The sequence below is a fragment of the Bactrocera neohumeralis genome, chromosome 5 (assembly GCF_024586455.1).
Source record: "Bactrocera neohumeralis isolate Rockhampton chromosome 5, APGP_CSIRO_Bneo_wtdbg2-racon-allhic-juicebox.fasta_v2, whole genome shotgun sequence".
In the NCBI taxonomy this organism is placed as follows: Eukaryota; Metazoa; Arthropoda; class Insecta; order Diptera; family Tephritidae; genus Bactrocera; species Bactrocera neohumeralis.
Genome location: NC_065922.1, coordinates 38,101,222 through 38,123,103, shown reverse-complemented (window position 1 = coordinate 38,123,103; position 21,882 = coordinate 38,101,222). Strand labels below are relative to the sequence as shown.

Here is a 21,882-nt window from a genome sequence, read left to right as displayed (position 1 = left end):
GTTTGTCTATTGAGTATGGCAATATTTATGTCCAGATATAACGAGCATCTCTTCTCATCTCATCCCATAGGAAATGAGAGACCGATTGCTAAACATCAAAGCCTTTTGATTTATATAAATTACTAATGTAATTTCTTTGTACATCGGGACTATCATATATCATATGTTATGTACATAGTATTCACAAAGCATATCATACATATATGAAAGTATAATATATTATCAAACATTATGTATTCATATAGGTACCCAAAATGATATTTAAACAGCATTGTTTGACAAAATTCCTCTTTGGAACTTCCCTATAATTTATGTTCTCTGGTAAATCTCCCTTCGGCACATACCGATCGACCACACATGTAAGGCGTGTGTGGTTATCAGGATATTTATTTAGGGACTATATCGCACCATAAGCAATATACAGTCATTTTGGCAATATTACAGCATTAAAATTATCGAAACTGCACTTATTGCCTGTCGAAACTCCCGTTATTTAGATCAAATTTCACAATTGCATTCTGGTGGTAACTTTACGTCGATGTGTTTCACACAGGCAAATATCTACAACTGTTGAAGTGTAAACAATAATATTAAAATGCATATTAAGCAGGTAAGATCTTATTATATGAAAAGAAAAGGTTTTTCAATTTGGTTATTACAGATTATAATACAAGGATTTAAAAGTTACAAAGACCAAACAGTGGTCGAGCCCTTTGACAAGAGGCATAATGTGGTTGTTGGAAGGAACGGTTCTGGAAAAAGTAATTTTTTTTATGGTAAGAAAATTAAAACTAAACATGTACATATATAAAAAGTTGTCATTGCTTTGAATGCAGGTATTTAATTTTCTTAAATTCAGTAGAAGTATTAAGGACTTATATTATATTATTAACTAAATCGAAAACCAGCATGAAAGTTCTAAAATTCGGCTGTACCCAAAAGTTTTCATTTTCTTATTTTCTGAAGCACAAGGAATTGCATTATGGAGTTTGCATGGCTGCGATTAAGAATGGCATAAAATGGGTATGTACGGATGGAGGAGGTCCTCCAGATGAAGAATATACATATATACACATAGTTGCCGCTGACTTATGGTTTTTGAGATATTTGTATTTAAAGTTCAAAAATTCAACTATTTCTATTTATGTTTCTCCGATTTATAATTAATTCTACACTTATATTTTTAACTTTTATATCCCCTAACATTTCCCTTATTCGTTTCTAACTATTTATTTTATATTAAATAGTGGAAAAATAACTTCAATTCCATATTAAACTTTAGGTGAAAGGAAGGAGTTCAACGCGAAAGAACTGATCACGCCTAGGTGTTGGTCCGACCGAGGTTATTTTTTGTGAAGCGCGGCCGAAGGCCGCCAATGCAGAAAGGAGCTCAACGCGAAAGAACTGATCACGCCCAGGTGTTGGTTCTTCCAAGGTTATTTTTTTTTTATCGCGGCCGAAGGCCGCCAGTTCAGAAAATAGTTCAACGCGAAAGAACTGATCACGCCTAGGTGTTGGTTCGACCAGGTTTTTTTTTGAAGCGCGCCCAAAGGCCGTCAATGCAGAAAGGAGTTCTTTGCGAAAAACCAATGTGTTATTTATTTCCTGTCATTGGGGTACTATTTGGTTTCATTGTTTCTTTTGGTTCTACTGTGAAATAAGAATTTAAGGCAACATTGATTATTAGTTAGAATGCAACCCTTGTGTTATTGTCTGAACAAAAATAATTGAACAAAAGTTAAATATTGAATAAAAGTTATTTTTGCACTATATAATATAAAATAAATGGTTAGAAACATATTAGTGAAGTGTTCTTCTTCTTCTTTAATGGCGTAGACACCGGTTACGCGATTATAGCCGAGTTAACAACAGCGCGCCAGTCGTTTCTTTTCGCTACGTGGCGCCAATTGGATATTCCAAGCGAAGCCAGGTCCTTCTACACTTGGTCCTTCCAACGGAGTAGAGGTCTTCCTCTTCCTCTGCTTCCCTCGGCGGATACTGCGTCGAATACTTTCAGAGCTGGCGTGTTTTCGTCCATTCGGACAACATGACCTAGCCAGCGTAGCCGCTGTCTTTTAATTCGCTGAACTATGTCAATGTCGTCATATATCTCATACAGCTCATCGTTCCATCGAATGCGACTGGCCAACGCGCAAAGGACTATAAATCTTTCACAGAACTTTTCTCTCGAAAACTCGCAACGTCGACTCATCAGTTGTTGTCATCGTCCAGGCCTCTGCACCATATAGCAGGACGAGAGGACTTTGCCCCTCAATTGCCTACTCAGTTCGAAGTAGCACCTGTTGGCAAGAGTTATCCTGCGTTGGATTTCCAGGCTGACATTGTTGGTGGTGTTTACGCTGGTTCCAAGATAGACGAAATTATCTACGACTTCAAAGTTATGACTGTCAACAGTGACGTGAGAGCCAAGTCGCGAGTGCGACGACTAATTGTTTGATGAAAGGAGATATTTCCTCTTGCCTTCGTTCACTACCAGACCCATTTCCTTCGCTTCCTTATTCATCTTGGAGAAAGCAAAACTAACGGCGCGGTTGTTGAGGCCAATGACATCAATATCATCAGCGTACGTCAGCAGCTGTACGCTCTTATAGAAGATGATACCTTCTCTATTTAGTTCTGCAGCTCGAATTATTTTCTCCAAGAGTAGTTTAAAGAAGGTGCATGAAAGGGAGCTGCTTTGCCTGGCGGAGCTTTTGGTGTTGCTCAACGTCAGTTTACACAGCCGCATTAGTTTTGCGGGGATACCAAATTCAGACATCGCGGCATAAAGGCAGCTCCTTTTCGTGCTGTCGAAAGCAGCTTTGAAATCGACGAAGAGGTGGTGTGTGTCGATTCTCCTTTCACGGGTCTTTTCCAAGATTTGGCACATGGTGAATATCTGGTCGGTTGTTGATTTGCCAGATCTAAAGCCCCACTTATAAAGTCCAATCAGTTTGTTGACGGTGGACTTTAATCTTTCACACAACACGCTCGATAGAACCTTAGTCCATCCGCCCCCGCCGCTTTGTGGTTCTTCAGGCGGGTAATTGCTATTCGAACTTCTTCATGGTCGGGCAATGGAACGTCTGCTCCATCGTCATCGATTGGGGAATCGGGTTCGCCTTCTCCTGGCGTTGTACGTGCACTGCCATTCAGCAGGCTGGAGAAGTGTTCCCTCCATAATTTAAGTATGTTGTGGGCATCAGTGACTAGATCACCTTTGGGGGTTCTACAAGAGTATGCTCCGATCTTGAAACCTTCTGTAAGCCGCCGCATTTTTTCGTAGAATTTTCGAGCCTTACCCCTGTCGGCCAAGCTCTTCATACTCACTCATTTGGGCCTCTTTCTTTTTCTGTCTGCAAATGTGTCTCGCTTCCCTCTTCAACTCTCGGTATCTATCCCATCCCGCACGTGTTGTGGTCGATCGCAACGTTGCGAGGTAGGCGGTCTGGTTTCTCTCCGACACGACACGGCACTCCTCGTGGTACCAGCTGTTCTTTTGCATTTTCCGAAAACCAATGGTTTCGGTTGCAGGTGTACGTAAGGAGTTCGAAATGCCGTCCCACAGTTCCCTTATACCGAGTTGTTGACGAGTGCTCTCAGAGAACAGGAGTGCAAGCCGAGTAGAAAATCGTTCGGCTGTCTGTTGTGATCGCAGCTTCTCGACGTCGAACCTTCTTTGTGTTTGTTGACGTGCGTTTTTTGCTGCACAGAGGCGGGTGCGAATCTTGGCTGCAACAAGATAATGGTCCGAGTCGATGTTAGGACCTCGGAGCGTACGCACGTCTAGAACACTGGAGACGTGTCTTCTGTCTATCACAACATGATCGATCTGGTTGGTGGCTTTTCGATCCGGAGACAGCCAGGTAGCTTGATGTAATCTTCTTGTGCTGGAATCTAGTACTACAGATAACCATATTTTGGGCCCCGGCGAAGTCGATCAGCCTCAACCCATTTGGGGACGTTTCATCGTAGAGGCTGAATTTACCGACCGTAGTGCCAAAGATACCTTCTTTGCTCACCCTGGCGTTAAAGTCGCCAAGCACGATTTTGACATCGTGGCGGGGGCAGCTCTCATAAGTGCGCTCCAAGCGCTCATAGAAGGCATCTTTGGTCACATCGTCCTTCTCTTCCGTCGGGGCGTGGGCGCAAATCAGCGATATATTGAAGAACCCCGCTTTGATGTGGATTGTGGCTAGACGTTCATTCACCGGAGTGAACGATAGTACTCGGCGACGGAGTCTCTCTCCCACCGCGAATCCCACACCAAACTTGCGCTCCTTTATATGGCCACTGTAGTAAATGCCACAAAGACCTACTCGTCTCAGTCCTTGTCCCGTCCATCGCATTTCTTGGACGGCGGTGATGTCAGCCTTTATTTTCACGAGGACATCAACCAGCTGGGCAGCGGCACCTTCCCAATTAAGGGACCGGACATTCCAGGCGAATGCCCTCAATTCGCAGTCCTTATTTCGTCTGCCATGGTCGTCATCAAGGGGAGTTTCTCTTCCGAGGCTGTTGGTAATTTTTCATTGGTACTATTTTTTTACGTGGCGGGTCCCAAACCCAGCGCACAACCCTATGTAGGGAATGTTTCGCCTTCTCACTTTAGCTCGCCTTCAAACGGATGTTCTTAGGCTACCCAGAGCATACTTGGTCAAAGACCGGAAGTCGTGAGCTGCTTGAGTCATATGTAAAATAATCTTTTCTGGCTACTCCCAAGTGAATGGCGATCAGAGATCTTTCCTCACTTGCGTGAACTTCCACGTGTGTTAGTGGATATAAAAATTAAAAATTTAAGTGTAAAATTCATTTTAAATCAGAGAAACACGCGTATAAATAGTTGAATTTTTGAACTTTAAATGCAAATATCTCAATAACCATAAGTCAGCGGAAACTATATATTTTTTTGATCTGGAGGACCTCCTCTATCCGTACATACCCATTTTAACCCCGAAGTCTGGGGATGCTATTCTTAAATTTACCCCTTTTTTATAATCATAAGTTCTAAATGTAAACACAAAAATGTATATTCCTATTTTCAGTTGTGTGATAACGGGATTTTAGTGTAATAGCAGTAACAGTGAATTTCGGTCCTCCCTTGCTTAGTTACCCGCGCGTAGTGAACAAAATTTGTCAAAAGTTGACATTGAGTGCCATGGCTACACCTTTTCGTGCTACACCAAAAACTTCCTGGGGTGCCATGGCTACACGTTTTCGTGCGATAGGCATTGTCTGGCCTTAGGTATTGTCATGTGTTTTTGGTTGACGCTACAGGGTTTTTTAAAATGTATTTCTAGTAGCCTAATGTTTGTCCTAAATTTTGGTCCAAGTTTCATAGAGATATCTTCATTTTTGCGGTTTTTATGATAAAAACTCGGGGGTTCTTTTTAATTTTGAAAATTTATTGCAATTCACTCGATATTTCGGAAAAAAGTATCAAAAAGAAATTGAAAAATTAAAATTAGGATATGATAACTTCAATTGCATTGATTTTTTACATTAATTTTTTAGATGTGTATATTTTGGAAAGCAATCAATGCACAATTGGGGAGTGTTGAGGCATTTCGGACGTAGTTGTCCTTTTGATATTCTTTCTCGCTTCCTTTCGACTAAATTTTATTTTTGCTTCAGCGTAGCATAAAACACAAGCACGTCGGATGGTTTTATTATTTTCATCTACTCTTTTTGTGATAATATGTTTTGATTGCGATACAGGCTGCGGGGATGTGAGATCTAGTGGGCCCTTAGCAACGCGTTCACGGAATGTTCGTATATTAATGTTTCTATTCGTAGCTGCTTTATACACAGTATAGGCATTTACCACAGAAAGCCCAAGTAAAAGTTCAATTCCCAGCTTTCGGTACCATTTTAACCCTTTGCGAAGGGTATTTGCGTATGAAGCCATTTGGTCGGAAAGATCAATGCCTGATTTCCCCTTATTATATTCTACCACAGCCAGTGGCTTTTCTGTTGCTCGTCTTTTACGTCTCGCTCCTTGACTAGTTGAAGGCTCTGCAGGATTACGTGCTCCATCTGTTATGAATACCATTATCGGAGCATGTTTCGTGGATAGCATTCTGACGTCGCGTTTATCTTTCCACTTTAGAACAACTATACCATAGGGATCTTCTCTAGCCACTACTTCGCCTTTCTTTATGGGAGCAACCATAACTTCTTTTGGGAAATGTTTCTTGTTGGCACGGAGTGTACCGACCACATGTGTTTTTTGATCTAGCATTGAACGAGCCAATTCATAGCTTGTTTAAAAGTTGTCTACATATAAAGTTCGACCCTGACCTTTCAAATCAATGATCAGATCCTCGCAAACAGTTTTAGCCAAACCGACTTCTCTCAATCCACTTGATGACTTTCCGGAGTATATTTTCACTGACCAGGTGAATCCTTCGCTAGAGCAGAGCTTAAAAAGCTTTATACCATAAGGATGAACTTTATTTGGTACATATTGTCGGAATAATAGTCTGCCTCGCCATGGAATAAGGGTCTCATCAATTACTATGTTTTCACCTGGTACGTAAATTCTTTGGTATCTCATTTGTAGCATGTCCAATAGTGGTTTTATTTTACCAAGCCTATCACCTGGTATAATTGAGTTATTGTCTGAGAAGTGCATGAAACTAAGCAATAGCTGAAAGCGATTGCGTGACATTACTTTCCCCGGAATTGAAAAGTTGTAGAGCTCTTCTTTGGACCAATAGTCTTTTAAACACCCGACCTTCACCAAACCCATCCACAATATAAGGCCAAGAAACTTTTTCATTTCAGAATCTGTTGTTGGTATCCAATTTTTTTTTTCTAGAAAATCTGGTAACAGCACTTTTATTTACATATTCATCCGCATACTTATTTGTTTCTGATACAATTAATTCAATAACGTCGTTGTCCAAACAGGAAATAACTGAGGGAATAGACTGTTGCAAGCCTGATCGCCCAGTGCATGTAAAAGTTTTCTGACAAGAACTAAATTCAGTCCAATTGATTGTTTCGGAAGAATCGACTACGTTTGACAATGCTGTTGGTTCGTCCTCATCCATGTCCCAGTCGTCTTCAGTATCGCTGTTATAAATGTTATCACTGTTATTAGTATCATTGTTATTATCAGAGTCCAGAGTCCAGTCCAAATCATCTGGTAGCCAGTTCTCATCAATCAAGTCATCGCAAGAAAAATCACTATCATCATCACTTCCTTCCAACGCTTCACGTAATTCACGATCTCTAAGGTTTCGCTTCGCCAATTTTCTAATTCAAATCTACAAAAGTAAAAGAAAATAAAGAAAAATAAAAACAGATATAATACAAAATTTAAATAAATGTAAAGGAAAATGCGTAAAAAAAAAACATAAGAAACAGCAAAAAAATCGCGTCGCACATTTTCGTACGACATCGATTTTTACGATTGCAATTCCGTCGTGTCGTAAGGAAACGTGCGACAAAAAAAACCGTTATAAAATCCAAAATAAACCACAAAATCATCCGGGATTGGCGCAGAACTGAATATTTTCTACTTTTACACCAGTTTATAGCAAAAAATGTGCTTGGCACCCGGGGAAGGTTTTCGTCAAAACCCCTTGGCACTCAATGTCTTAATATGACCTGTAAATAAATTTACAGACATACTAAAAAAAAGAACTGGCTGCTTAGGCCTTCGTCCCATTTTGTATAGATACATATGTACAGTGGGGAGCAAAACCGTCAACATGTTTACTGAATGCGACTAAAGGTCCTTATATCTTTTTTTCTACTAGCAGTATCGGCAACATTTATACACCAAAATAAAGATAATAATTCAATTTATTAAAAATAGAAAACAGAACAGCTTTTATTTATTCTTGAACGAAAATGTACGATAAATTCGATTTACAAGTCATTTTGACAGTTTTGCACCACTGTATAAGTATGCCATGAAAGTCCCGCTATATTTACCGGAATGGCTGGGTTCGGTAATTCAATGGAAGTTCTGAGTAGAGACGGAGTTAACAATTTATATTAGTAACGTTTTGTCTGTCGTGGCGATTACTAAAAATTTTTCCAGGGGTTTTTTGTGAACCAAAAAAAAAATGCGAAAGTTACTGCGAGACGTCGAAGATAAATTTATTGTTTTAATTAAAAACGGCTATTCAGCTAGGAAAATTGACGAAAAGTTAAATATAAGTCGACAAACGGTAATAAATGTGAAGAAAAGACAAAATATTGTCTATGTTGTAAACGCTGGAGGCCGCCCGCGGAAGCTTACCGATGGTGATGCCCGTGCTGTTGAGCGATTATTACGCAAAAATGAATGTAGGACTCCTCGAGACAAGCTGCTGCTAAGTTAGAAAAGCGAGTACATGGACAGTTCGACGCTCTTTAAATAAAATTGGTATGGTTGCTGCGGTTAAACAAAAAAAAACCTGCTTTATCTGAACGAAATGTTAAAGCTAGACTTCATTTTTGCCGAGAACAGAAAGATTGGACAATTGAGGACTGGAAAAGAGTTATATGGTCGGATGAGACGAAAATTAACAGGTATCAATCTGATGGTAAGGCATATTTTTGGCATCGTCCGCAAGAAAAGCTTCAGCGTGGACAGGTAAAGCAAACTGTCAAATTCGGTGGCGGAAGTTTGATGAACGTGGTGACATATTGGTCCTTTGTTTAGAATAAGTGGAATAATGAATAAGGAGATATATCTGCATATTCTAAATTCACAGTTGCCTGACTTCGTGGACGAATGTGCCTATCCAGCGGAGGAAATAATTTTTCAACAAGATGGCGACCCGAAACATACGGCGAAAATTGTCCAAGAATGGCTCCAAAATCAAAGTTTTAAAAATTTCAAAGGGCCAGCACAAAGTCCCGACCTTAACCCGATAGAAAATCTGTGGGCATACGTTAAGCAGCAGCTGGCTAGGTATCGAAATCCGCCTTCCAACATGGACGAACTGTGGAGTCGGGTACAGACGGAGTGGAGAAATATACCCCACTCAATTATTGAAAACTTGGTTGAAAGTATGCCCAGACGCATAAAAAGCGTAATAAAAAATAAAGGTCTATGGACAAAGTACTAAGCCCTGTGAAGAACTTAGGTCTAAGGGTAAAAGTGCAAAACTGTCAAAATGACTTGTAAATGGAATTTATCGTATATTTTCCTTCAAGAATAAATAAAAGCCGTTCTGTTTTCTATTTTTAATAAATTGAATTATTATCTTTATTTTGGTGTATAAATGTTGCCGATACTGCTAGTAGAAAAAAAGTTATAAGCACCTTTAGTCGCATTCAGTAAACATGTTGACGGTTTTGCTCCCCACTGTATGTATGTATTAATTTACTTATATGAACATTTCAACTCTAAATTAATTTTAATAGTATAGGAGGTAGATGTTTGCTTATATTTTCGCAGTTCAGTGTTGCTATAGCGGTATGAAAATCAACATTTTGCGATGTGTTGTTGTAGCAATTTATTAGGTGTTGCATGGTCAGGGTATCATTGCAGTTCATGCAAAGTGGTGGTGATTCTTTTGAAAGTAGATATCCGTGCGTTAGTTTTTATGGCCGAGTTTAAGTCTCATCAAAACAAGTTGCTGGTGTTTTGTCTTCAAATTCGATTTACTGCCATGTTGTTGAGATAACTGATGCATAGTTTTATAATGAGCATTAATTTTGTTTTCATAATTTGAGACACGTTTTTATACTCTCGCAACAATGTTGCTAAGGAGAGTATTATAGTTTTGTTCACATAACGGTTGTTTGTAAGTCCTAAAACTAAAAGAGGCAGATATAGGGTTATATATACCAAAGTGATCAGGGTGACGAGTAGAGTCGAAATCCGGATGTCTGTCTGTCCGTCCGTCCGTCCGTGCAAGCTGTAACTTGAGTAAAAATTGAGATATCATGATGAAACTTGGTACACGTATTCTTTGGCTCCATAAGAAGGTTAAGTTCGAAGATGGGCAAAATCGACCCACTGCCACGCCCACAAAATGGCGGAAACCGAAAACCTATAAAGTGTCATAACTAAGCCATAAATAAAGATATTAAAGTGAAATTTGGCACAAAGGATCGCATTAGGGCATATTTGGACGCAGTTTTTTTGGAAAAGTGGGCGTGGCCCCGCCCCCTACTAAGTTTTTTGTACATATCTCAGAAACTGCTATAGCTATGTCAACCAAACTCAACAGAGTCGTTTTCTTCAGGCATTTCTATATACAGTTCAAAAATGGAAGAAATCGGATAATAACCACGCCCACCTCCCATACAAAGGTTATGTTGAAAATTACTAAAAGTCCGTTAACCGACTAACAAAAAACGTCAGAAACACTAAATTTTACGGAAGAAATGGCAGAAGAAAGCTGCACCCAGGCCTTTTTTAAAAATTGAAAATGGGCGTGGCCTCGCCCACTTATGGACCAAAAACCATATCTCACGAACTACTAGACCGATTTCAATGAAATTCGGTATATAATATTTTCTTAACACCCTGATGACACGTACGAAATATGGGTGAAATCGGTTAACAACCACGCCTTCTTCCAATATAACGCTATTTTGAATTCCATCTGATGCCTTTTCTGCATAATACGAGTATATACATTAGGAACCAATGATGATAGCGGAATAAAACTTTACAAAAATACGGTGTTTGAAAAATATATAAATGACGTATAATGAAATCTCGGATTATCACTTTATCATGCGAGATTATAAAATGTTCGGTGACACCCGAACTTAGCCCTTCCTTACTTGTTTTTAATAAAGTTTGCGAGGCACCTTTTATTATCTTTTTCGGTGTAGTTGTTTATTAAAAAAGTAGGGTGAGTGTGTGTGTCTTTTGCTAATTGATCGGCATTTTCATTACCCGTAATGTTTACATGTGCTGGCGTATATAAAATTTTATGTTTTTGTCTCGTATGAGAGTCTATTTGACTCTACGCGTGCGAATATCGCTAATATTTGCCGATTTTAAAGCGTTTATTGATGAGAGACTATCGGTGCATATTATTAGATAATGAATTTTGGGTTTTACTTTTGCAGCTTCTTCAATTGCTGTAATTTCCGATGTGAATATAGCCGTGTAGCTAGGCAAAAGTCCGTTTTTGATTAGTTCTTTAGATTCTGTTGTAATAGCAAAAGTGTTTTCAACTTTCTTTGAACCATCACAGTACCAAATTAGCCAGTTCTTTTGCTTCCATTTTTGCACTTCTTCAGCATGCCTTAAAGCCAGTGGGTTTGTGCTATTTTTTGTAAAACCACTAGAGATGAAAAGAGATTCTGCAGATTTTCAGGGAGGACTGAATACTTTGGAAGTTTTTACTTTATAAAAATCTATATCTATCTTCTTAGCCATTTTGAAGATTTCCGTGATTGTAGAATTAATTTTTAGTTATCTTTTCGAATGAGCTAGACCCTTAAAGTCTGTGTACAGGATGTTATCTGAGTTTTGCATGCAGTTATATATTTTATACCCAGTTAATTTAAAAATGCAGTCTTCAATAGTAGGGAGTTTCAGTTCATAGAGTATGTTTGCAATAAGAGTGGTTCGAAACGCGAGACTAATTATGCGCCCTGCCATGTGGTAATATTTTTTGATTTTCTGCAGACAGCGTTTGGATATTTTGCCATATAAGTATAATAAGATTTTCCCCAATAACAAGGCTTTCATAATATTTAATAAAGACTTTGTATGTGCACCACTTTTCACGCTGCATATGATTTTGAGTAGATTTATACGTTTTGAAAGGTCTTGACATAGGTCTTCAATTTGGTATTTCCAAGTGAGTTTTTGATCGAAGGTTATTCCTAAGATTTTAAGATAGAGCACACTTTCTATTATATGATTTTGATTTCGAGTTGATAAATTACTAGCTAGAAAGTGGTCTAGGTAGATTATTGCCTCTACCGTGCCTGGCCTAGGTTTAAAAGCAGTACTTATCAGATTGTTTTGAAATAAAAAAAATTGTATTCGTTTTGATATTATTTTTTCCAACAGTTTCATCTTATTCATATTTTTTGGAATACAAATGACGTTTGATTTTTTCCAAGAGTGGGGAAACACACCAGTTTTGACGATTAAATTATATAAATTAATTAAACGACTTTTTAGTACCAGAGGTGCATTTTTAATCATTGCATAGGTGATTCTGTCCGAGCCAGGACAATTCTCTTTAGTATTTTTAAGATTATTTTCCAGTTCAAACAGTGTAATTTCTTCTTCAAGACTACTAGCAGACTTTGAAATTTTATTCACCTTGTATACCGATTTGAGGACGCGATTTTTTTCAGAAATGTATTCACTTGAAAATTGTTCATCTGCAGAAGCCGATGCAAAATAAGTGGGAAATATTTCTGCAATTTAGAGCACATCTGTTGTAATTCCGGTAGAAGATTTAAAAGAGTGAAAGTAACAAGAGGTGGGATTGTCCGTAAAAGCTCTTAGCTGATATGAGCAGTAAATTGTTCAAAAGAGCTAGTTTTTGTCTCTTTTACTTTTTTGCGAAAATGAGTATTACATTTCTTATAATTGAGCAGATTCTGTAAGGTTAAGTTGTTTTTTAGAGCATGTCAGTATTTCATTTTCTCGTTCTTAGGAAAAAGAGGTCAGTTAGCGTTTACCGTTTTGTATTTAGGGTTGTGGATATAACTCGCATAATTTTCCCTATAACTGAGTATTATTGGATTATGATCACTACCGGACATATCGTCCACCGTGTCCCAATTCATCTCTATTCTATTTCTATTCAAAATAGTTCATATATTTATAAATAATAGCATTCGACTCTGATTTTGACTTCTTGTTTACTGACGTAAAAACCGCTTACGTGGTTATAGGCGAGTTAACAACAGCGCGCCAGTCGTTTCTTCTTTTCGCAAGGTGACGCCAATTGGATATTCCAAGCAAAGCCAGGTCCTTCTCCACCTGGTCCTTCCAACGGAGTTGAGGTCTTCATCTTCCTCTGCTTCCCCCGGCGGGTACTGCGTCGAATACTTTCAGAGTTGGAGTGTTTTCGTCCATTCGGACGACTTGACCTAGCCAGCGTAGCCGCTGTCTTTTAACTCGCTGAACTATGTCAATGCCGTCGTATATGTCATAAAGCTCATCGTTCCATCGAATGCGACATTCGCCGTGGCCAACGCCCAAAGGACCATAAATCTTCCGCAGAACTTTTCTATCGAAAACTCGCAACGTCGACTCATCAGATGTTGCCATCGTCCATGCCTCTGCACCATATAGCAAGACGGGGATAATGATAATGTAAATTTAGGCACCGTAACATTACGTTTGGTTCATCCCACAGCGCCAGTTCTGCTTACCGAAAGAGAGTCGTCTTGTCTGAAACCTCGTTTGGTGTCGAACGGCTCGGAGAGGTCCTTCCCGATTCTGACGGAGCTTTTGGTATTACTCAACGTCAGTTTACATAGCCGTTTTAGTTTTGCGGGGATACCAAATTCAGACATCGCGACATAAAGGCAGCTCCTTTTCGTGCTGTCAAACGCAGCTTTGAAATCGCCGAAGAGGTGGTGAGTATTGACTCTCTTTTCACGGGCCTTTTCCAAGATTTGGCGCATGGTGAATATCTGGTCAGTTGTTGATTTTCCAAGTCTGATTTCCAATCATTTGCGAGGTGTTATGATTTCACTGCCATTCAGCAGGCTGGAAAAGTGCGCCCTAAATAATTTTAGTATGCTCTGGGCATAAGTCACTAGATCACCTCTGAGGGTTCTACAAGAGTATGCTCCAGTCTTCGAACCTTCTGTTAGTCACGCATCTTTTCGTAAGATTTTTGAACATTACCCCTTTCGCTCAGTTTATCAAGCTCTTCGTGCTCACGCATTTTGGCTTCTCTCCTTGTTTGTCTGCAAATTCGTCTCACTTTCCAGTCAGCTTTCGGTATCTATCCCATCCCCGATTGTAACGTTGCAAGGTGGGCAGTCTGTTTTCTCTCCGCTGCGACACGGCACTCCTCGTGGTACCAGCTGTTCTTTTGCATTTTCCGAAAACCAATGGTTTCGGTTGCAGGTGTACGTAAGGAGTTTGAAATGCCGTCCCACAGTTCCCTTATACCGAGTTGTTGACGAGTGCTCTCAGAGCAGGAGTGCAAGCCGAGTAGAAAATCGTTCGGCTGTCTGTTGTGATCGCAGCTTCTCGACGTCGAACCTTCTTTGTGTTTGTTGACGTGCGTTTTTTCTTCACAGAGGCGGGTGCGAATCTTGGCTGCAACAAGATAATGGTCCGAGTCGATGTTAGGACCTCGGAGCGTACGCACGCCTAGAACACTGGAGACGTGTCTTCCGTCTATCACAACATGATCGATCTGGTTGGTGGCTTTTCGATCCGGAGACAGCCAGGTAGCTTGATGTATTTCCTTGTGCTGGAATCTAGTACTACAGATAACCATATTTCGGGCCCTGGCGAAGTCGATCAGCCTCAACCCATTTGGAAATGTTTCGTCGTAGAGGCTGAATTTACCGACCGTAGTGCCAAAGATACCTTCTTTGCTCACCCTGGCGTTAAAGTCGCCAAGCACGATTTTGACATCGTGGCGGGGGCAGCTCTCATAAGTGCGCTCCAAGCGCTCATAGAAGGCATCTTTGGTCACATCGTCCTTCTCTTCCGTCGGGGCGTGGGCGCAAATCAGCGATATATTGAAGAACTTCGCTTTGATGCATATTGTGGCCAGACGTTCATACACCGGGGTGATTGCCAGGACTCGGCAACGTAGTCTCTCTCCCACCACGAATTCCACACCAAATTTGCACTTCATCGCACTTTTTGGACGGCGGTGATGTCAGCCTTTATTTTCACTAAGGCATCAACCAGCTGGGAAGTGGCACCTTCCCAATTAAGAACACTCCAGGTGCATGCCCTCAAATCGTAATCCTTAATGCTTTTGCCATCGTCGTGATCAAAAGAGTAGCCTCTCATCCGAGCTTGTTCATTCGTTTTCATTGGGTGCGTTTTTAACGTGGCGGGTCCCAAAACCAGTACACAACCCTGGGTAGGTTCGCGTTCTCACTTTAGCTCGCCTTCAAACGGATGTTCTTTGGCTACCCAGAGTATACTTGGTCTAAGACCGAAAGTCGTGAGCTGCTTTAGAAATATGTAAAAGAACCGTTCCTGGCCACTCCCAAGTATTGGCAATCAGAGGACTTTCCTCAATTGCGTGAACTTCTACATATGACTCCATCCTCCAAAAATGATTACCTTATCAATATAGTTCAATGTATTTTGACAAGGAGATATTAGTTCCTCCATTAGCCTCCGAACTCACACCTTTCAACGTTCATAACGAAATAAACCCCGTTGCGTAATAAATGTAGTCTAATTTTCGATGATGTCCAACATTAAAGCCTTTTCCAGTTTTTCAGTTATTTTGACCTCTAACGCCGTCGGCATACGTCTCATGGGTTGCTGCACGGGAACTACAGATTCGTTAATAGACAGCTTGACAGAAACATCCCGCCATTTGGTAGACGGTTCACTTTTCCGACCTCTATGCATGTCCAACTTATTTTTACTTAGAACGTTGAGTTCGATAACTGTCCCAGAGATTGCTTACCATTTTCGATTACATAAAATGTAGTAATCAGTTCCGGACCGTTTTGTATCGAAATTGGAGCCTTAAAAACTAGTAATACCTTGAGTAGACGATCTGAAGCATATGCCCGAGATGGATTCGCTTGCGAATCTGATTGGCTGATCACGTTTAATTTAGAGCCTGAATCGATGATCATAGTAATTCTGCAACATCCTGTTTTACACGCGACCTCTCTCTCTCTCTCTTGTGACCACTCATTCTCCACTCTGAATAGCGCAGTTCCCTTCGAACCGTCGAATACATTTCTAATTTCGGCACTTATGGACTGTACCACCGTATCTCTTCGCCGCCAGTGTTTCCTATCCTCTTCATCTACTTTGAAGTTGGATTTCCGTAATCATGTGCGACATTTCCGATAAAAATGTCCAACTCTTTCGCATTTCCTGCATTTCATATTTCTGGCGGGACACTCCATACTATTTTCACGATGTCCCTTTTTATCACATCTTCCACACTCGCTGTCTATGCTTTGCTGTACAATTTTGTTGACGCTTGAATTAGCTTGGAGAGTGATAGACTGTGTTTGTTAGTTGACTTGTTCATCAATGCTATATGTTTTTATGACCTCACCAAAGTTAGTTCTTTTCAAGTAACTTTTTTTTTTTTTTAATCTAACGGTGCCCAGACATCGATGGCTTTATCTTTTCAATCAGTTCTTTGGTCTCGCCAATTGAAAATTTAGCTGTCTGACGGCGTATTTTGCGTCGAATACAATGCTTTGCAATATTGCCGCAGTGATTGGGAAATCCCTTTCTTTTTTTTTAAAGCGAAGAAAATTTTTACTTTCTATTCCGGGAAAGAAATATATTCAGGGGTGTTGTGGAATCTGATAGTTGTCGGAATCAGAATTGAAACCGATCAAAAAAGCAGTAGGTGTCATGAATTCAGACATTATTGGTTTGATATTCGAAACAGAATTTGTATCGGTTTTGGGTGTCACGGAAACCAATTTTATCGGTTTTGCTGTCAGAATTAAAGCAAGAAGATATTCGCACACAGATTTAAAATCTAAGTTTCTTAACTTGATGTTATTTAATTGTTACGAATATTTATCTTTTTTTCTATAGGATAAAACATAAGAATAAAACACGAAATGTCTTAATTATTGAGTTAAAAAAAAAATGCGGAAAATTGATTTTTTTTTTTTTTGGAGGGAAAGAAATAATTGATTAAAGCGAAATTTCTAGGGCTTATAGTTATATGTTTAAACATCATTCATAAATTTTTTGGATACGAATTCTTTGATATTCTACGTTTGGGAAGCAATTCGATGCATCTCGTATGTGCATTTGTCGGACGGCGGGCAGGATGCAGGTCGCAATTTCTATCGGAAACAAAAAATTCAAAGAGATTCATATTTGTTAATAACTTTGTTCAAGTTAAACTAGGAAAATTTCAAAAAATTGGTGTAAAATTCTAAAATTTTTAAAAATTGAAGAAACAAGTTGTTTTTTGACCAAAAAAATGTTACATACATATGTATGTTAAAACTTAACTTTTCTTAGCTTTTTTTGTTTAAATAGAAGATAATATAATGCCAAAGATAATAAACTTTGCCCCAATTCCATACGTTTAGTTTTTTCTATCCTGTCCGCCAATTAAGAAAATCGTAAGAATGAAAACCGATTTCAAATTTCTATCCAAGCGCTCTATATATGTTCATACATATATACATATCTACCAGTGCTCGGTCACTATTTCCCTTCTAGCTTCGATATTTCAAATTCCCATCTATAACATTGGTGTCATATTCTTAGATAATTTTTAAAGAGATTTAAGCAAAAAAATCCCCCCTTAAAGAAGATTTACAAAACGTATTAAACGTAACTTAAAAGCAAATGCATCTACATATATTCATTCGATAAATGTTGTCTCTTAAAATCTTTCTTTAATTCGGAACTCATTAAAAACTTTAATAGGATTGCTTTCAAATGTATTCATTTGCAAGGTTTGGCACATTAGTAAACAGCTGATTCGAGTAATGGTTTTGCGTATGTTCGAAAAGACGAAAATCCAAACAGATTCTGTGACACCATTGAAAATCAGAATTGGTTTGCAATTCTGTCTTGGACTCCACAACACCCCTGATTAATTTATAATTTGTTACTTAACTACCTATGCACATGTAATATTAATGTATGAATTATTAATTTTTTATTTTAATAAAACTGCATTGAAGTAACGTCTGTGAAATTTATACTATCATTTGATGCCTAGTGTAAATATGTATCTACATACATACATACATATATGTATGTATAAGCATATTCTGCTTATAAGAAATCTCAATCATCCATTTCGCTCTTACATTTGTCTCATTCCATTTGGAAAGAGTCTATCTTTACATATTTTTTCCCTTTTCGTTTTTTAATTAATTTTTAAATTTTTTGTTCTTGAAATTTCTCGATTCATTTTCAAATTTTCCAATCTTTTTTTTTTTTGAAATGAATATCTTAATTCATTTGCAAATTTCCAAATTCCAAATTCTTTTTTTTTTTAATTTCTCAATTAATTTTTAAATTTTAATTTTCCAGATAATACTGAATAAAAGTTTCTTTAATCTCATATTAATCATATTAATGTATAAATAGACAATGTCAATTTTGTCAACTTTTGGAAAAATCAACTATTATTTTGCAAATCAATTTTGGTAAATTATTCAGTTAAAACCGTCCTTAAATAAATATACAAGATAAAGTACACATATATATTTCCTTTAAAGTCTCTGATTTTCATTAAGATGCCTCGCATATGGACCGAAAGTTTTATTCCGATAACTTCATTGGTGTTTGATTTGTATACTGCAAAGTGAAAGAATCATATGAAATGTAAAATTTTGCTTATATGGGAAGCAGGTGTGGTTGTATTCCGATTTCGCCCATTTTCACATTGTAATAGTCAGAATAGTGGTTTATATAGATTTTATTTAAATTTTAATTTCGCCTGAAGCGAGGTGGTGACACGACCATTTTCCAATTTCTATACTAGCTCATATGAAGCTCTTCCAAACCATTTTGAATGTGAAATTAAATGCTTCTGGAGTATTTACATAGTGAGTTATAGTGCTTTAAGCGGGGAGATACCTTTAGAATTTTCAAAAAATTAAATTTTTTTCGCTCTAAACAATTGAAAAACTATTCAAAAATATAGTACCGAAGTTTCATAGGCTTACACCGAATATTTTATAATATAGGTACCAAAACTTTGAAGCTCGTTTCCTCGAAAATAACTTTTTTGTCCGGCCGTCAAAATTGCGAGCGAATTACTTAACCGATTCACATGAACTAAAGCGTATTTTATAGATAATTTTATATTTAAGTGCGTGATAGAGCGCTTTTCCGAAAAAATGGCATTTTGACAGTTGTTTAACTAATTTGATGTCGAAAAACGCAGGTAAAAATGGCACTTTTTACAAAATCCAGGCCTACATTCCCAATTTTTCGAAATTCTCAAAACCCTTCTACTTGCACTTGATAAAAGCTTCATGATTAAAAAAACATTTACTTTTTTGTTTTAGATAAAAAGCCTAGCCAGGAAGTTGACGGCCGCAAAAAACGTCAATCAATTTGATATTTCCGCCATTTGTTTTTTTTTTACATAAAATATTTTTTATTTTGTAGTTCGATAATATCAATTTAATATTATGCAAAAAAAATCCGTTTTCATCCTCCCAGCCTTTTTTTTTTTTTTTAAGTAGCTTTTAATATAGTCGTTAAAATATTTTTTGAAATGATTACGGCTCAACCAGTAGTGGTTCAGTCAGTAAGCAGAAGGAATTAGAAGAAGTCCTAAAAATGTTCTTATTCAATTTAATGACAAATTGAAAATACTTGATGAGGGGCCGAACACAGAGAATAAATTTGTTATCATTTTCAGTTTAAAGAAGTTGTGGAATACTTGCTTGAAATTTCTGATTTAGGTGTTTTAGGAATTACAGAGTAATAATTTATTATACTGAACAAAATAAAAATAATTGAAAAGATATGTATGTAAATTAAACTTACTAAGGACTGTCGGATGGACAGTCACTCGGATTTCAACTCGTCTTGCCCTGCTCATTTATAACCGTTAGGTGAACAAAACTATTACTATACTCTGTAGTAACATATTGCGAGAGTATAACAATTTGGGATAGAAAGCAAAATGTAATAATGAAGCTACGTAAAGTTCTGACCTACATACATATATATAAGTTAATAAGACACCAAATGTGGTTGTAATCTATTCACGGTTTCGGCTAATAACGAATATTGAAAACATCCGCAAAATTTGTAATACCATATAAATTTAGTAACTTATGACAGTTTATATTTATATGTATGTACTCAAATACTGTATATTCAACTGATGAGTTTTGTTCTGAAGTTAAAAATTTTTAGACTGCTTTAGGAGTTTTCCCGCTTTCGAACGGATGATTCCTCCTTTGTCATACTAGACGACAACGAGTAGACGATAGAATGTTCAGATGCAGTTCTGATGACGTAATATACGAATGTACATAAGTTTATAATTGCTTTATATTATTACAGCAAGTGAAAAAACTGTATTAAAAATTAATTATGTATATCGAAATGAGGTTAACTCATTGATAAAAATGCTTAATTCCAATTGTTATATTTATGTTTTCATTATTTTTTTGTTGTTGAATTTAAATGTTTATTCTTTTTTAGCAATACAGTTTGTGCTGAGTGATGAATTTACTCACCTGCGTCCTGAACAAAGGCAGGCGCTTTTGCATGAAGGAACAGGCGCTAGGGTCATTTCGGCATACGTTGAAATAATTTTCGATAATAGCGATAATCGAGTTCCTGTAAGTATACATAATTTTTAGACTATTTTGAAATGGAATAATTAAATTTAACATACGCCATTATTTGTGTATTTCAAGCATGATCTATTAGTATGCAAGTTGATGTCACTGATTTTGTCTCGAATAGAAAAACTGTTAGAAGCTTGATTCACATTTTATTAAATAAAGCTTCGAAACTCATTTTATTAAGTATATGGGAGTTAAAAAAAACTGAACCGACTTTCTCAGTTGCTAATACTGAACAATTTTATGTCCAACACGATCCGCCATGAAAATAGATTAAATATTTAGATCTAAAATGATACTTATTTTTCAACAAAAAATTATCATTTTTATGATCATTTCAAATAAATGTTTTAACTACAAATGAGGTAAACTCAAAAATTTTGCAAAAGTAACTGGAAGATACACTGAAAAAATGAATGGTTTAGTTTCTGGCAAATATGCCATATAATTAATAAAAAATGATTTTGTAATAGCCTTAAATGAGCGATTCACGATTAATGTCTTCAGTTGACTCAAAACGGGTTTCCTGGCCAGACGTCACGGCGCGATATTGGTTAAAAATTTGGCGAAAAACGTACGAAGCATCAATTCAGTATGCGACGGTGCATTACCTTTGCCATGATATTCGGCCGATTAATCGTCTGTTTCCGGGTCGTAAGAATAGATCCAAGATTCATCGACAGTAATAATACGTTTCATGACATCGTGGATGGTAGTTGTAAAGGATTGCTTCACAGACGTGAACGCAACGCCGTTTTTCGAAAAAGTTTAGTGTTACGTTTCTTAGGCTCAAATAATCTTTCAAAATGATTTTCATTGATCCTTCCGATATTCCAACGATGCCGATGTCTCCGACTGTTCTTAAGCATCAATTGCTCGAGACAAGCAATTATTACCGAAGGCCTTTTCCAACATTCTGAACAACGGCGGGCAAGATGCAGGTCGCATTTTCTATCTGAAACAAAAAATTTAAATAGTTTCATATTTTTTAATAACATATCTTCTAGTTAAACTAAGAATGTTCTAAAAAAAGTGTAAAATACTATAATTTTTTAAAACTTAAAAAAAAATTGGGTTTTTGCCAAACATTTTCCACTTTATGTTGTTTAAAAATATGTTCAAACATGACTTTTCTTATTTTTTTAGTTTAAATAGAAGATAATTTAATGGCAAAGATAATAAATTTTGCCCCAATTCGATCCGACGTTTAGTTTTTTTCTATCTTGCCCGCCAATTCAGTAAAATCGTAAAAATGAAAAACCGAGAAATCGCGCGTCAAAGTTTTTGCTTTCCTTCTAGCTTCGAAAATATTTCGAATTTCCATCTATAACTTTGGATACATATTCTTAGTTATTTTTAAAGAGATTTAAGCCAAAAAAAATCGATTTTTTGAAGCTTCTAAATCAGGTTCCCCCCTTAAGGAAGTAGTCTGGTAACTTGGGTTGAAAAAATCGAATTTTTTTTTTGCTTAAT

General features: G+C 37.5%; 2 protein-coding genes across 2 annotated transcripts in view; one reads left to right on the top strand and one right to left on the bottom strand.

The window, feature by feature from the left end:
* LOC126760729 (60S ribosomal protein L35) overlaps positions 1–18,618 on the bottom strand; it is a 133,535-nt gene extending 114,917 nt beyond the window's left edge. The window contains exon 1 of the mRNA XM_050476586.1: positions 18,604–18,618. Coding sequence (XP_050332543.1) covers positions 18,604–18,606 — 3 coding nt within the window. The 5' untranslated portion in view covers positions 18,607–18,618. The remainder of the gene's footprint in view (positions 1–18,603) is intronic.
* Positions 524–21,882, top strand: part of LOC126760711 (structural maintenance of chromosomes protein 3) — a 32,185-nt gene continuing 10,826 nt past the window's right edge. The window contains exons 1-3 of the mRNA XM_050476553.1: positions 524–610; positions 662–776; positions 20,264–20,403. Of these exons, the coding sequence (XP_050332510.1) occupies positions 596–610; positions 662–776; positions 20,264–20,403 (270 nt within the window). The 5' untranslated portion in view covers positions 524–595. The remainder of the gene's footprint in view (positions 611–661; positions 777–20,263; positions 20,404–21,882) is intronic.